At 39.4% G+C, this 12,604-nt stretch overlaps 1 protein-coding gene across 3 annotated transcripts in view; it reads left to right on the top strand.

The window, feature by feature from the left end:
* LOC132822947 (xanthine dehydrogenase-like) overlaps nucleotides 1-12,604 on the top strand; it is a 142,888-nt gene that overhangs the window by 59,867 nt on the left and 70,417 nt on the right. For all 3 annotated transcript variants that reach the window (XM_060836402.1, XM_060836384.1, XM_060836394.1), the window contains 3 exons: nucleotides 6,097-6,274; nucleotides 7,639-7,742; nucleotides 8,454-8,615. In XM_060836402.1, the coding sequence (XP_060692385.1) occupies nucleotides 6,097-6,274; nucleotides 7,639-7,742; nucleotides 8,454-8,615 (444 nt within the window). The remainder of the gene's footprint in view (nucleotides 1-6,096; nucleotides 6,275-7,638; nucleotides 7,743-8,453; nucleotides 8,616-12,604) is intronic.

Raw genomic sequence — 12,604 nt, 5'->3', positions numbered from 1 at the left:
GGAAAGGAACTTAAGTTCTACATAATTGCTCAGCAGCCATTAGTTTACTTCTTAGGATTGAAAGGAATGTAAAATTCACTAAAATTCATGTGTTTAATTCTAAGCAAGTAATGAATTATGTAGCCTGTGACTAATTTCTTACCCAGAGTACATTGGGATACGGGAAAGAATTTTTCTTTTTTTCCTCTTTATAGAATGTAAGTCAACATAGTAATTGTGAGGCGATGTTGGAGTGGTACTATTGAATGAATCATCTAGACTAATATTATGGAGCCATGTGTTCAGATTCCAGTGTGGAAGGTGGTGAAACTTGATTCAATACCAATCTGGAATAAAAGGCGACCCTAATGACGACCATGCAGAGTATATTGTTATAAAAAACAGTTCATTAATGTCATTTAGTGAAGACATCTGTCATCCCTGCCTGGCCTGGCCTACACATGACTCCAGACCACACCAATGTGATTATCTCTTAACTGCCCTCTGACCAATTCGGAATGGCCAGTAAATGCTCGTCTACCTTCGAGTATCCATGTCCCATGAATGAATGGACATCACTAGTTACGACAACATTTATTGACTGTCCCTAATTTCCCTCCATTAGAGCACTTTCACATGTACTAAGGAGGGTAAGTAAACTTGATCTTCATTTTGATTAGGGCCTTGAGAATGTGAAGAACTGCATTGGGTATTGCACCGAGAAAATCTCTAACTCATGGTCAGCTGTAGGCATCATTATTAAACCAACTTTAATTAGACCTAGCCAACAGAGAGAGTACAAAGTAATAAAATGCTCAAACATTACAATATAGTGCACTCCATCCCTGGTTAAAAACATTTGAATTAGCATGTAGTGGTATTGTCACTGGATTAATAAACCAGGGCTAATGCCCTGGGGTGAAGGACTTCAAACATCACAATGATAGATTGTGAAATTTGAATTCAATTCATAAAAATCTGAAATTAGAAGCTTGTTTAGTGGTGACTAGAAGCAATTGTCAATTGTAAAAACACATCAGGTATGCTAAGATCATTTAGCATAGGAAACTCCATTATCCTCAGTGTATGACTGCAGGTCCAGAGCAATGTGGTTGACTCTAAAATATTCATAAAAAGGTCAAGGAGCCATGTTGCGTCAAATTGCCACAAAGTCTGTAGAAAGGAATGAAGCCAGACAGAAAACCGGGCTACAGAAATGACAATGGAGTTCAGCCGCGTGACTCTGCAAATTTCTCTTTATTGCTATAGATCAGACCAATCCCCCTCAAACTACTCAGGTGATAGTCTAGACACTAACTTCTTCTTATTTTAAAGGTAACTATAAGGTAGTGCATTCCAGATGCACATCGATTGGTCAAACTGCTAGATTTAAAGCAAAACACACTTTATTCATCCACTATTGTTAAAAATACAACAAGGAGGGAATTGAAATAACTTACCGCTATTGGAATACTTAACAGAATTACAGATAAAGTAATTATTTCTAATTAACAGTTTCAATATAGTAAAATACCATAAACACACTTTTGGCAAAAAACTAATTCAGAAAATAGATTGTTTTATATGCACCTCCCGTAGTAGGCAGAGAAACCCCAGCTTTTGACTGTAACCAAGAGAGGGAAAAAATAGCTTCCACCTCTTCAAGACCCCAACAGCAGCTGCTGAAATCTAAACTAAAGATCCTGCTTCTGTGGGAATTTGACCACATCCACTCAGACTGCTTCTGATGTTCCAAATTGTTTTTAGAATATCCACAAGGCCTCACAAGTGTTTGCTCGAGAGGTTCTGGTAGACAGCTTGCCGGTTCTGTTCAGAAAAAGCCCGTGACAAAATAATCTCTTAAAGCCACTGTATCATCACCTTATGAACATCTGAGGTTTGTGCAGAAATTGGCAGAGCTGTCCTACAATCTAGATAAGCAACAGCATGATGCAGACATTCTCACAGAATCATACTTCCAGACAATGTCACCATTCCCATCACGGCTTATGTTCTGACCCACCAAAGCTAAAGCCAGAGACTCTGCTGTATTTAGCTGTTGGGGGTTTCCATGCAAGTCTTCAACACTGACTCAAGACTCCATGAGGTCTCATGGCATCAGGATGAAAGTGAGAAAGGAAACCTGCTGCTGAGTATCACCTACTGCGTCACCCCTTCCCACTTAACCCCTCAGCTGATGTATAGTTCTCCCCTGTATTGAACACCTCCTGGTCAGAATATCGTATGCAATTCCGGTCTCCCTCATATAAGAAGGATGTTGTGAAACTTGAAAGGGTTAAAAAAAGATTCACAAGGACCGAGGGCTTGAGCTATAGGGTGAGACTGAATAGGCTGGGTCTGTTTTCCCTGGAGCGTCTGAGACTTTATAGAGGTTTATAAAATCATGAGGGGCATGAATAGAGTCAATAGACAAAGTCTTTTCTCTGGGTTGGAGAGTCCAGAACTAGAGGGATTAGGTTTAGAGTGAGACTGGAAAAATTTAAAAGGGACATAAGAGGCAAATTTTTCACGCAAAGGGTGGTGCGTGTATGGAATGAGGAAGTAGTAGGGACTGGTACAATTACAACATTTAAAAGGCATCTGGATGGACACATGAATAGAAACAGTTTAAAACGATATGGGCCAAGTGCTGGCAAATGGGACTGGATTAATTTGGGATATCTGGTCGGCATGGATGAGTTGGACTGAAGGGTCTGTTTCTGTGTTGTACAGCTCTGTAACTCTTTGGCTGTAATGGTGCCAAAGGACAAAATGTACTGTGTGTGGAGGAGTGATTTCACGTTCATTATCGAGGGTGGCCCAATAATTCACTACTTACTGAGCTAGTTATTTATGTGGTCAGTGACAAGCAGCAAGTAAGCAAATGTTTTACCAGATATATTCTGTGCAATTCCAGCCCTATCATTGCCACTAAGTCCATCAACCCAATCATGAGCCTGAATAGTCCTTGCTCTTGTGAAATTTTGCGGCATTGGAACATCTATTAGTTTTGTTGGAAAAGTTGCTCAAACAGAGCGAAAAACTCATTGAGGACAGCCTGTTCCATTTTCGTGGATGGCTGCGTCCTAAAGGACATGACTGCTAGGCTGGGCCTGCAACAGGTGATGTGACAATTAACGAGAAGGAGCAATGGCTTTGCCCTCATCCTACCCAGTCCAATTATTGCATAGGCAACTATCCATAACTGTATTGGTAGGACTGATCACCACACAACTCTTGTGGAGACAAAATGCCACCTTTATACTGAGGATACTGTCCATCATGTTGTGTGGTGCTTCTGTCATACTGGATAGGATAAATTTCAAACACATCCAACAACGCCAGTCTGGGTAACCATGTGATGCTGTGATCTATCAGCAGTGGCAGAATTGTACCCAACCACAATTTATAACTTCATGGCATGGCACTTTATCATTGCTATCAAGCCGGGAATCAAGTCTGGTTCAAATATGAGTGTAGAAGACTAACGCCAGGTGCAACACAAGCATACTGAATAATGAGGTGTCAACTTGGTGAAACCACAATGCAGGACCATTTGTGAGCCAAGCAGTGTCAACAAAACAGCATAGACAGCGCCAAGTGATCTCACAACCAAAGGATCAGATCTAAGTTGTACAGTCCTGCCATGTCCAGTCATGAACAGCGGTAGTGAATTAAACTCACTAGAGGAGCAAAAGACTTCACAAATTTCCCCATCCTCCGTGACAGGACAGCCAATTGTTTCGATGCAAAAGATAACACTGAAGAGTTTACAACCACCTTCAGCGAGACAAACCAAGTGTGTAATTCATCTCGCCTCTTCATGAAGTTGTCTGTATTTCAGATGCAAGCCTTCAGCCAATTCAAACCACAGTACGTGACATCAAAAATCAGAATGCACTGGATGCTGCAAAGACTATGGGCTCTGACAACATTCTCACAATAGTACTAGATTGTTATACTCCAGATTTTGCGGGACCTGAGCATGTTTTCTTCAGTACAGCTACAACACTAGCATCTACCAACCAATGTGGAAAATTGTCCATATAGAAAAAGCAGGACCATTACGGTCAGACCAGTTCCCAACCCTTCAGTCTACTTCCATCCATCAACTAAATGATAAAACAGTGAAATTATAAAAGAGCAGTTACTCAACATAATTTACATTAGGCATACAGTTTGGGTTCCACTAGGTCCACTCATCCACTCAGCTCCCAAGCTCATTACACCCTTGACTCAAATATGGATAAAAGAGCTGAATTCAAGAGGGAAGTGAGGGTGACTGCCTATGATTTCTTGCCAGAATTTGACTGAGCGTATATCGAGGAGCCTTAGCAGAACTGGAATCTTTGACAGTATGGGGAGAACTCTCCACTGGCTAGAGTTATACCTAACACAGAGGTAGATTTTTGTGTTTGTTGGAGGTCATTCCTCTCAGCCGCACAGCATCACAACAGAAGTTCTTCAGGTTAGCATTCTGGGGCCAATCATCTTAAACTACTTTATCAGTGTCCTTCTTTCCATCATAAGAAAAGAGGTAAAGAATGTATTCCAATGGTTGCAAAATATTTAACACCATTTAAGACTCCTCAGATACTGAAGCACTGAGTCCAAATGTAACACGACTTGGATAACCTTCTGATTTGTGCTGTTAAGCAGTAAGTTACATTTGTGCTACACAAGGTAATGACCATCTGCAATCATCACTCCTTTATATTCAATGGCATTACCATTACTGGATTCCCCCATTATCAATATGCTTGGAGTTACAATTGAGCACAAATTGAACTGGATAGGCCATATGAACGTTGTGTCTTCATGGCCAGGTTATTGGCTATGAATTCTGTGACAGCTAACTCATCTCCTGACTCCTCAAGTCTGTTCAACATGTGCAAGGCATTTGACAGGAGTGTAATGGCATAGTCTCCAATTGCCTGGATGAATGAAGCTTAAACAACACTCAAGATATTTGACAACACCCAAGATATGTAGCCCACTTAACTGACATTTCATCTCAACACCTCCAATATTCACTCCCTCTGGTGGTAGTATTGTGTGCTATTTAAAAATGCACTGCAATGGATTATAATTGTGGCTCACCAGAACCATAAACAGAAGACAAAGTAAATAGAGAGTAAACTAGAACAGGTAATGCTTTATTGTGCATCCTCTCAGCTCCACAGTGAATTCTAGACTACCTCCCCAAGCGCTTGTGACAAGTCACGGGATCCACTTCCTTAAAGGAGCAAAACAAAGTAACACAATGATTCAGCATGACTTCTCCAATAGTCCCTTTCAACTCCTATCAACGCTGGTATAATGACCGTCTAGCCCAGGGAAAATCCACGTCTGCCAGGCCACTCAGTGGTTAGCACTGCTGCCTCACAGCTCCAGGGACCCAGGTTTGATTCCACCATTGGACAACTGTCTGTGTGGAGTTTGCACATTCTCCCCATGTCTGCGTGGGTTTCCTCCAGGTGCATTGGTTTCCTCCTACAGTTCAAAGATGTGCTGGTTAGGTGGATTGGACATACTCAATTGCCCATAGTATCCAGGAATGTGCGGGCTAGGTGGATTAGCCATGGGAAATGCAGGGTTACAAGGATAGAATAAGGGGGTGGGTCTGGATGGGATGCTCTTTTGAGGATCAGTGTGAACTCAGTGAGCCAAATGGCCTGTTTCCACACTGTAGATGATTCTGTATGTCATCGCTAATGCCTTTTTCCTCAATACTGTAGCCCTGTGAGAAACTAAGCTCGTTCAAAGTGGATCCCTTAAAAATAAACAAAGGTTATTCTGATGGGATGAAACCTAAAAGCAACATGTTTCACACTGAAAGACTTGAAACATAATTATTATATTATGGTAATGATATTTACCATTAAATAAGCGATTATAAGTTCAGGGTTCAGATAATAAAGAATTTTCCCTCAAAACTTAATGAACTGCTAGCAACCATGGTTCGATATATTACCTAATTATTTCTTTTGCCAAGGAGACATGCCATCTTTTATCACTCATGTCCTCCTCTGGTGGCTTACAAATGAAATTTAGAAACGTTTCTATGCAAATAATTTATTACATCACTCATACTGCCTTTCTATTTCTGTAACATAGAATTCCCAAGCTTATGTGTGTGCTGCGTTTCGGGTGCAATTGAAAACTTCGTCTGGTATTAAGTCAGTGGAATCTATCTCAATGGTATACGGTGGAATCAGTAAGAATTTCATTCACGCTTCTAACACGGAAAAATACCTCCAAGGCAAGGACATCACTTCCGATGAGACTTTGCAAGGTAAGTCTGTGATTCTGGTTAGGCATACATACATACATACAAATTGAAAATCAGAAGATCAGTTGCATCATATTGGTTCTATGCTTCTACATTTTATGCCTCACAAAACACTCGCAAAGAATCATGAAATGAAACAGCAAATTTAAGCGATGTCAGAACAGAAGAAATTGGCACTTGAGAGGTGACCAAATCCTTGTGGGGACGCTTTTGGAGTCAGCTGTAAATAGCATTCCTTGTCACTGAAAGTTTCTGCCTATTATCATGTGTACTGAAGCTGAAAATTAAAGGGGGCAGGAATTTGTTTTGGAAGCCATGATGTAGGGGGACTGGATGATGCTCTTTTGCTGCAATTTCAGAGCTTAGTTTGGGGTGTTGGGATGAAAGTGTCCTTTCTCACCTCAAACGACTTCAATGAAATATTCCAACAATGTCCTCAGTGAACGAGTGTCTGCATAGAACTGCATAGAATTAGCACTAATAATAAGCTTGGTTCTTATGGAAAATGGAAGTGTCAACCTGTCATAAAAACACCTAATAAGTGCTCCTTACTCATGAGCTTACTCATCCTCCACAAAAAATATTTTCATATTCAGTTGAGGGCAAGACTATTAATTCTGATGTGTCTTGGCTCCACCAACATTCTGTCTAAATAACAAATTGGCTACAAGAGGACCACTTTATCTCCAGATGTACTCAGAACCAGCCTTTCTTGGGATGATATTAAAATGAAGTGCCCTCAATCTTCATTGATGTAAAAAAAACCCAATGATCCTCTTTCTAGCCCTCCCCTCTCTTTCCCTTAAATCTCCCATCTTACCCTTTTCTTTCCTTATCTCACTATTTCCCAGCCTTTCCTCTCTCCTTGTGATTCTTCTCTGTCCCTTCCTAATCTTTCTTCTGCCCCTTCTAACCTTGCGACTTCTCTCCAGAACACTTTCCCCAGACTCCACATAACCCCACCTGTAATTATCATTCCCCTCACCTCACATCTCCTTCCCTTCCTCAATCATTTTCCTCCCTCTCTTATTCATTCTTTATTTCTTCCATTTGCCTCCCCATATCTGCTACTTGCCTCTTGTCTTCCTTGCTTTTCCTCCATCCTCTCCTCCATCTCCCCATGCTGCTGCCTCCCACATCTTTCTCATTTCTGCCTTCTCCTCTTCCCTTACCTTGACTACCTCTTCCTTTCCTATTTGCTCTCTCTCTCTCCCTTTATACTGCAGGAGATTGATCATTATAAATCTTTAATTGCTAAGTTATGTTTTGATACACAGTTAGATATCTGTTACAAGGCAGAATATAAGTGTTTTGTATATTGGGGATAAATTTGTCTCCTCATTCATTACTAAAAATGATGGTTGTAGATGCCTTGGCAATACTTGCAAAGGAGATAATTCCTGATGACAGTAATCCACTAGTTGCAAGAGCAGAATACAGACAATCTCTGGCACTTGGGCTTTTCTATAAGGTGAGTAACTCTTAAAAACACTTTTAAAAATGCTCCTTGTTGTCAATATTGGTTGTAAAAATTGAAGTAATTTGTAGAAGGAGGAAAAGGAGAGGTGAGTAGGAAGAAAGATTAATGGCTCATTATTTAAACACATCACAGAGCCTATCATTGGTGATACAAACCAGATAAATTCTAAGTTTGAACTTAGCTTGTTCTGAATCAATCAGTATTGGTTGCTTTGATCATGGAGACACCAGACTTTAGGGAAAAGGAATATCAGTGAACATGTTCAAACTTAATTACCAAACGGTGAAATTTGGTAAAATGTCTACTTCAGTAGAAGACAAATTGCCTTCATTCATCTACCCAGGGTTACATTGAGTGGCATTCAATGCAAACTTCAAAAGTAAAAGATCAGTGTGATATGTTTTCAAGTTCCCAATGATTTGATTTTTTAGCAGTTTCCAATCATTGATCAGTTTTTAGCAGGTGGATTTCAAACATGATGAAGGTTAAATTGGTCTCTACCAAAATTAATTTCAAACTAAGTAAGAGTATGAGTGAGACTAGGAAACAAGTCTCCAATACGACTTTGTACAGTTGTTCTGAAAAATTTCAGTTCTGCTGGCATAAACCAATGTTAACCCCGAAAATCTAAAAGACTGCTAACTTTTAGTTCTAGTTTACTTATTAATAAATTAATCTTTCTTTTGAACTTTCTTGGATCAGTTTTTCCTATTTTTGCTGGATGAAGGATATGTTACACCCTGCAATCGGAGTGCCATATATTCTTTGAATCGTCCTGTATCCTCAGGAAAACAAACGTTCAGCAGCAAACCAGAAAACTATCCTTTGACAGAGCCTATGACAAAATTAGGGGCCTACAACCAGGTAAGAATTTGGTTTGTCTCCTGTTTGGTCCTATTGATTTATGTACATGGCACAAATTCAGATAACGTTAGGTGGTATAATTGTATTTTCACTGAACAGATCATCCAGAACCCCAGTCTAATATACTGGAGATATGGGATTGAAATCCATAGACTTAAAGCATCTCTGATCTGTTACTAAAACCATTCCACATGAGGGAGAACAGAAAAACAAAACTGAAAACTGTCTGCAAATTCCTGATACCCAAGGGATGGCGAGTGTAAAAGACACTATATTATTTCAAAATAAAGCACCATACAAGCATTTTTCAAGCTTTAAAATTCAAATACCAGATCCAGCAGAAAGATTCTTCAAAGGGAGAAAACTGACCATAGTGAGAGTCAATATGAGGCTGAGCAGTGTGAGGAGGCTTCCTTTACTGAAATACAGTAGCAAAGTATCTAGCAAGATTAGGAATAGCCATGGAACTTGAACTTACTTCACCGGAACGGGACAGGGAAGGATCAAATTCAATCCAGAACTGGGCACTTCGAATGAAAAGATTTTTAACGTATTTAATTGTTTCAATGATAGACAGCAAGTCTGAAGTCAACCTATTAAGTTATTCCATAGGAGCAATAGCATATGATAGAATTGCAAGACAAAATATCAGTGAAACATGAGATAAATTTGAAGAAGTTTTAAAAGCCTTTGATAATTCTCAAGCTTTCAACTTGCAAACCAGCAAGATTTTAGAAAGGGCCAAATTCAACACTGGCAAGCTAATAGTATCATTTATTCATGATCTTTGCAGGCTGGATGATTGATTTGGATATGGAAAGTTAAGATCAGAATTAATAAGAGATCACCCTGTTGGCAGTGTTGCAGAATACCTAACATGTGTTTCTTCAAATTAACATAGTCGTCTTTCACTCAACCACGAGCAAGCAATGCAGCAGATGGTTTTAATAATAAAACTGAAGTTTAGTACAGAAAAGAATTAAACATGAAGTAGAATAAACCAACCTATTCACATATAACATATTTCAAAACACATGGCAAAACAATATTCCATCTATTTCAATACTGTCACTTTAAAGTTGTGAAATACCAGAGAGGAACTCTGTCACATTTATAAATTTGACTTTCAGATCCTGATCTTAAGTGCTTGATAGACTTTTTCTTAATTATTCGCACAACTAAGAGTAAACTTGCTCAGTTTCAAAACACTCCTCAAGGTTCTAACCACATTGTCCTTTGTAAGTTTGTAACTAAAATACTTACACTTATACTTTCCTAGCTGGTCTGAACTAGCTCCTTTCTTCAGGAGAATTCTTGCAGAATAAGAAAGACTTTGTCTTATAGGAAGCAATATGGTCAGTTAGCAAAGCACAAGTCCAGAAAAACAAGAAAGCAATTCTTTGAAGTGCAGAAAATGCTTGGGTCAGAAAAATTCCAATGACCGTACGTTTGCTTAAATATAAAACAGTGAAATAAACCCCAGAAAATAAGAGACAACTGGTAGGAAAATGCAAAATGCAAGATAAAACGCTGGAAGAAATCTGATGACAAAAGTTCTCACAGGTGTCCTACAGATTGCATTCATTGCAAGAAAGTTAGAATTTTTGGAAAGACATATCAAAGTAAAAGTATTGAAATAAGTGGGTTTTGATTCACCATTTGTTTGAAAATTTTCAAGTTATGGGTTTGTAAATAGCTTGGTTTGTTCTATTTTGTGTTCAATTTGTTACAACCAAATCTGCAGCATAACACACTTATGTTTGAGTGAAAGACCACTGTTTTTTAAAGAACCATGACCAGTCAAGACAGATTTTGGAGGTGCCGGTGTTGGACTATGGATGGACAAGGTCAGAATTCAGATGACACCAGATTATAGTCTGACAGGTCTATTTGAAATCACAAGCTTTTGGAGTGTTGTCCCTTTATCAAAACTTGTGATTCCAAATAAACCTGTTGGCCTATTAACCTGGTGTCGTCTGAATTCTGACCTTGTCCAGGTTTTAGTTTGGGATTTGACTTGCCCAGTAGAAACATCAGCTAGGATTGTGACATGTTCCATTTGGCAGGAAGAATAAAAAGCAAGTATTTTATCTAAATGGAGCAGGATTGCAGGGCTCTGAGATACAAAGATACCTAGAAGCCCTCATAGTGTTGGTGAGGGGAGCCAGTGAATGTCATTTATCTGAATTTTACAAAAATTCGCATTAGAGAATAATGTGTAACATTAAAGTACATGGGATTGGAGGTGGTGCACTGATATGGATAGAGAACCAGAAACTAAAAGTGGGAATAAACTGTTCTTTTTCAGAATGACAGGCATTGACTAGTGGCGCACCACAGGGATTAGTCCTAGGACCTTAGCTATTTCATAATATATATTCATGATTTAGATGAGGAAACTAAATGTAATATCTCCAAGTTTCCACATGGCACAAAGCTGAGTGAGATGGTAAATGTGAGGAGGACACAGAGCTGCTTCAGTGTAATTTGGACAATCTGAGTGAGTGGTCAAATGCATGGTAGATGCAGTATATTGGAGATAAAAGTGAGCTTATCTACTTTAGGAGTAAAAGCAGTCAGGCTAATTATCATCAGATTGACTGTAGATTAAGAACGCGGTATTTGCAATGATCCTTGGGTGCCTTTATACACCAATCATGAAGGCCAGCATGCAGGTGCAGCATGTGATCAAGAAAGCAAGTGATATGTTGGCCTTCAGAGTGAGAGGATTCGAGTGCAGGAGCAGGAATATCTTGCTGAAATTATCCAGGGGCCTGGTGAGACCACACCTGGAGCATTGCGTGCAGTTTTGGTCTCCTTATCTGAGGAAGGATGGTCTTGCTCCAAAGGGAGTGCAATAAGGTTTCATCACCCTGATTCTTGGAATGGTAGGACTGATACGTGAAGAGAGGTTGAATTGTTTAGGATTTTATTTGCTGGAATTCAGAAGATTGAATGGAATCTCGTAGAAATTTATAAAATCTTAACAGAATGGGACAGGGTAAGTGCAGGAAGGATTTTCTTAATAACTAGGGTGTCCAGAATCAATGGTCACAATCTAAGGATACAGGGTAAACTATCTAAGATTGAGATGAGGATACATTTCTTCATTCAAAGAGATGTGAGCCTGTGGAATTCCCTGCTATGTGATATTGCTGAGGCCAAAATACTATTATTTCAAGAAGGAGTTGGACAGAGCATTTGGGGTTAAGGGAGTCAAAGGATATGAGGGAAAAGCAGGATTGGATGTTGAGCCATTATCATAATAAATGGCAGAGCATTCTCGAAGGCTGTCTGGCTTACTCTTGCTGCTATTTTCTATGTTTTTAAGTTTGCATAAAACACAAAACATGCAGACTAAGCAAGGAATTAGGAAAGGTAATATATAGTTATTGTTTATTGCAAGGGGAATTGAGTGTAAAAGTAGTGAGGTTATGTTTCAGTTATTCAGACTATTGGTGAGAACAGATATGGGATCGTGTATTTGGTATTGGTCACTTAACTTAAGAACGGATGTAAATGCATTGAAAACAATTTACTCGATTACTACCTGGAATGGACGTGATGTCTTATGAGGAAAGGTTTGACAGGTGAGTCTCAAATCCAGTGGGGAATACAAGATTAAGAGGTGAGTTGATTAAGAAACAAGATTCTAAGAGGTTGTTACAAGATGCAAGTGGGAAGGACGTTTCCTCTGTGGGAGAATATAGAATTTAGGGATCACTGTTTAAAAACAGAGGGCTGGCTATTTAAGACAGAGATGAGTTTTTTTTTAATCCTCTCAGAAGGCTTTGAATCTTTGGAGCTCTCTTCCACAAAATATGGTGGATGCAGACTTTGAATATTTTTAATGCAGCAGGAGATGGATTCCTGATACGCAAAGGGGATGGGGCAGGCTTGGTGGTGAAAAGCTGTTGGGGTTCAGAGAGAATGTGGAGTAATAAGATCAGTCGTGACCATGTTGAATAGTGGTGTAGACTCAGGGGGCT

This window comes from Hemiscyllium ocellatum, chromosome 2 (assembly GCF_020745735.1).
Source record: "Hemiscyllium ocellatum isolate sHemOce1 chromosome 2, sHemOce1.pat.X.cur, whole genome shotgun sequence".
Lineage (NCBI taxonomy): Eukaryota > Metazoa > Chordata > Chondrichthyes > Orectolobiformes > Hemiscylliidae > Hemiscyllium > Hemiscyllium ocellatum.
Note: the sequence above shows the minus strand (reverse complement) of the source record. Positions and strands in the feature narration are given on the sequence as shown.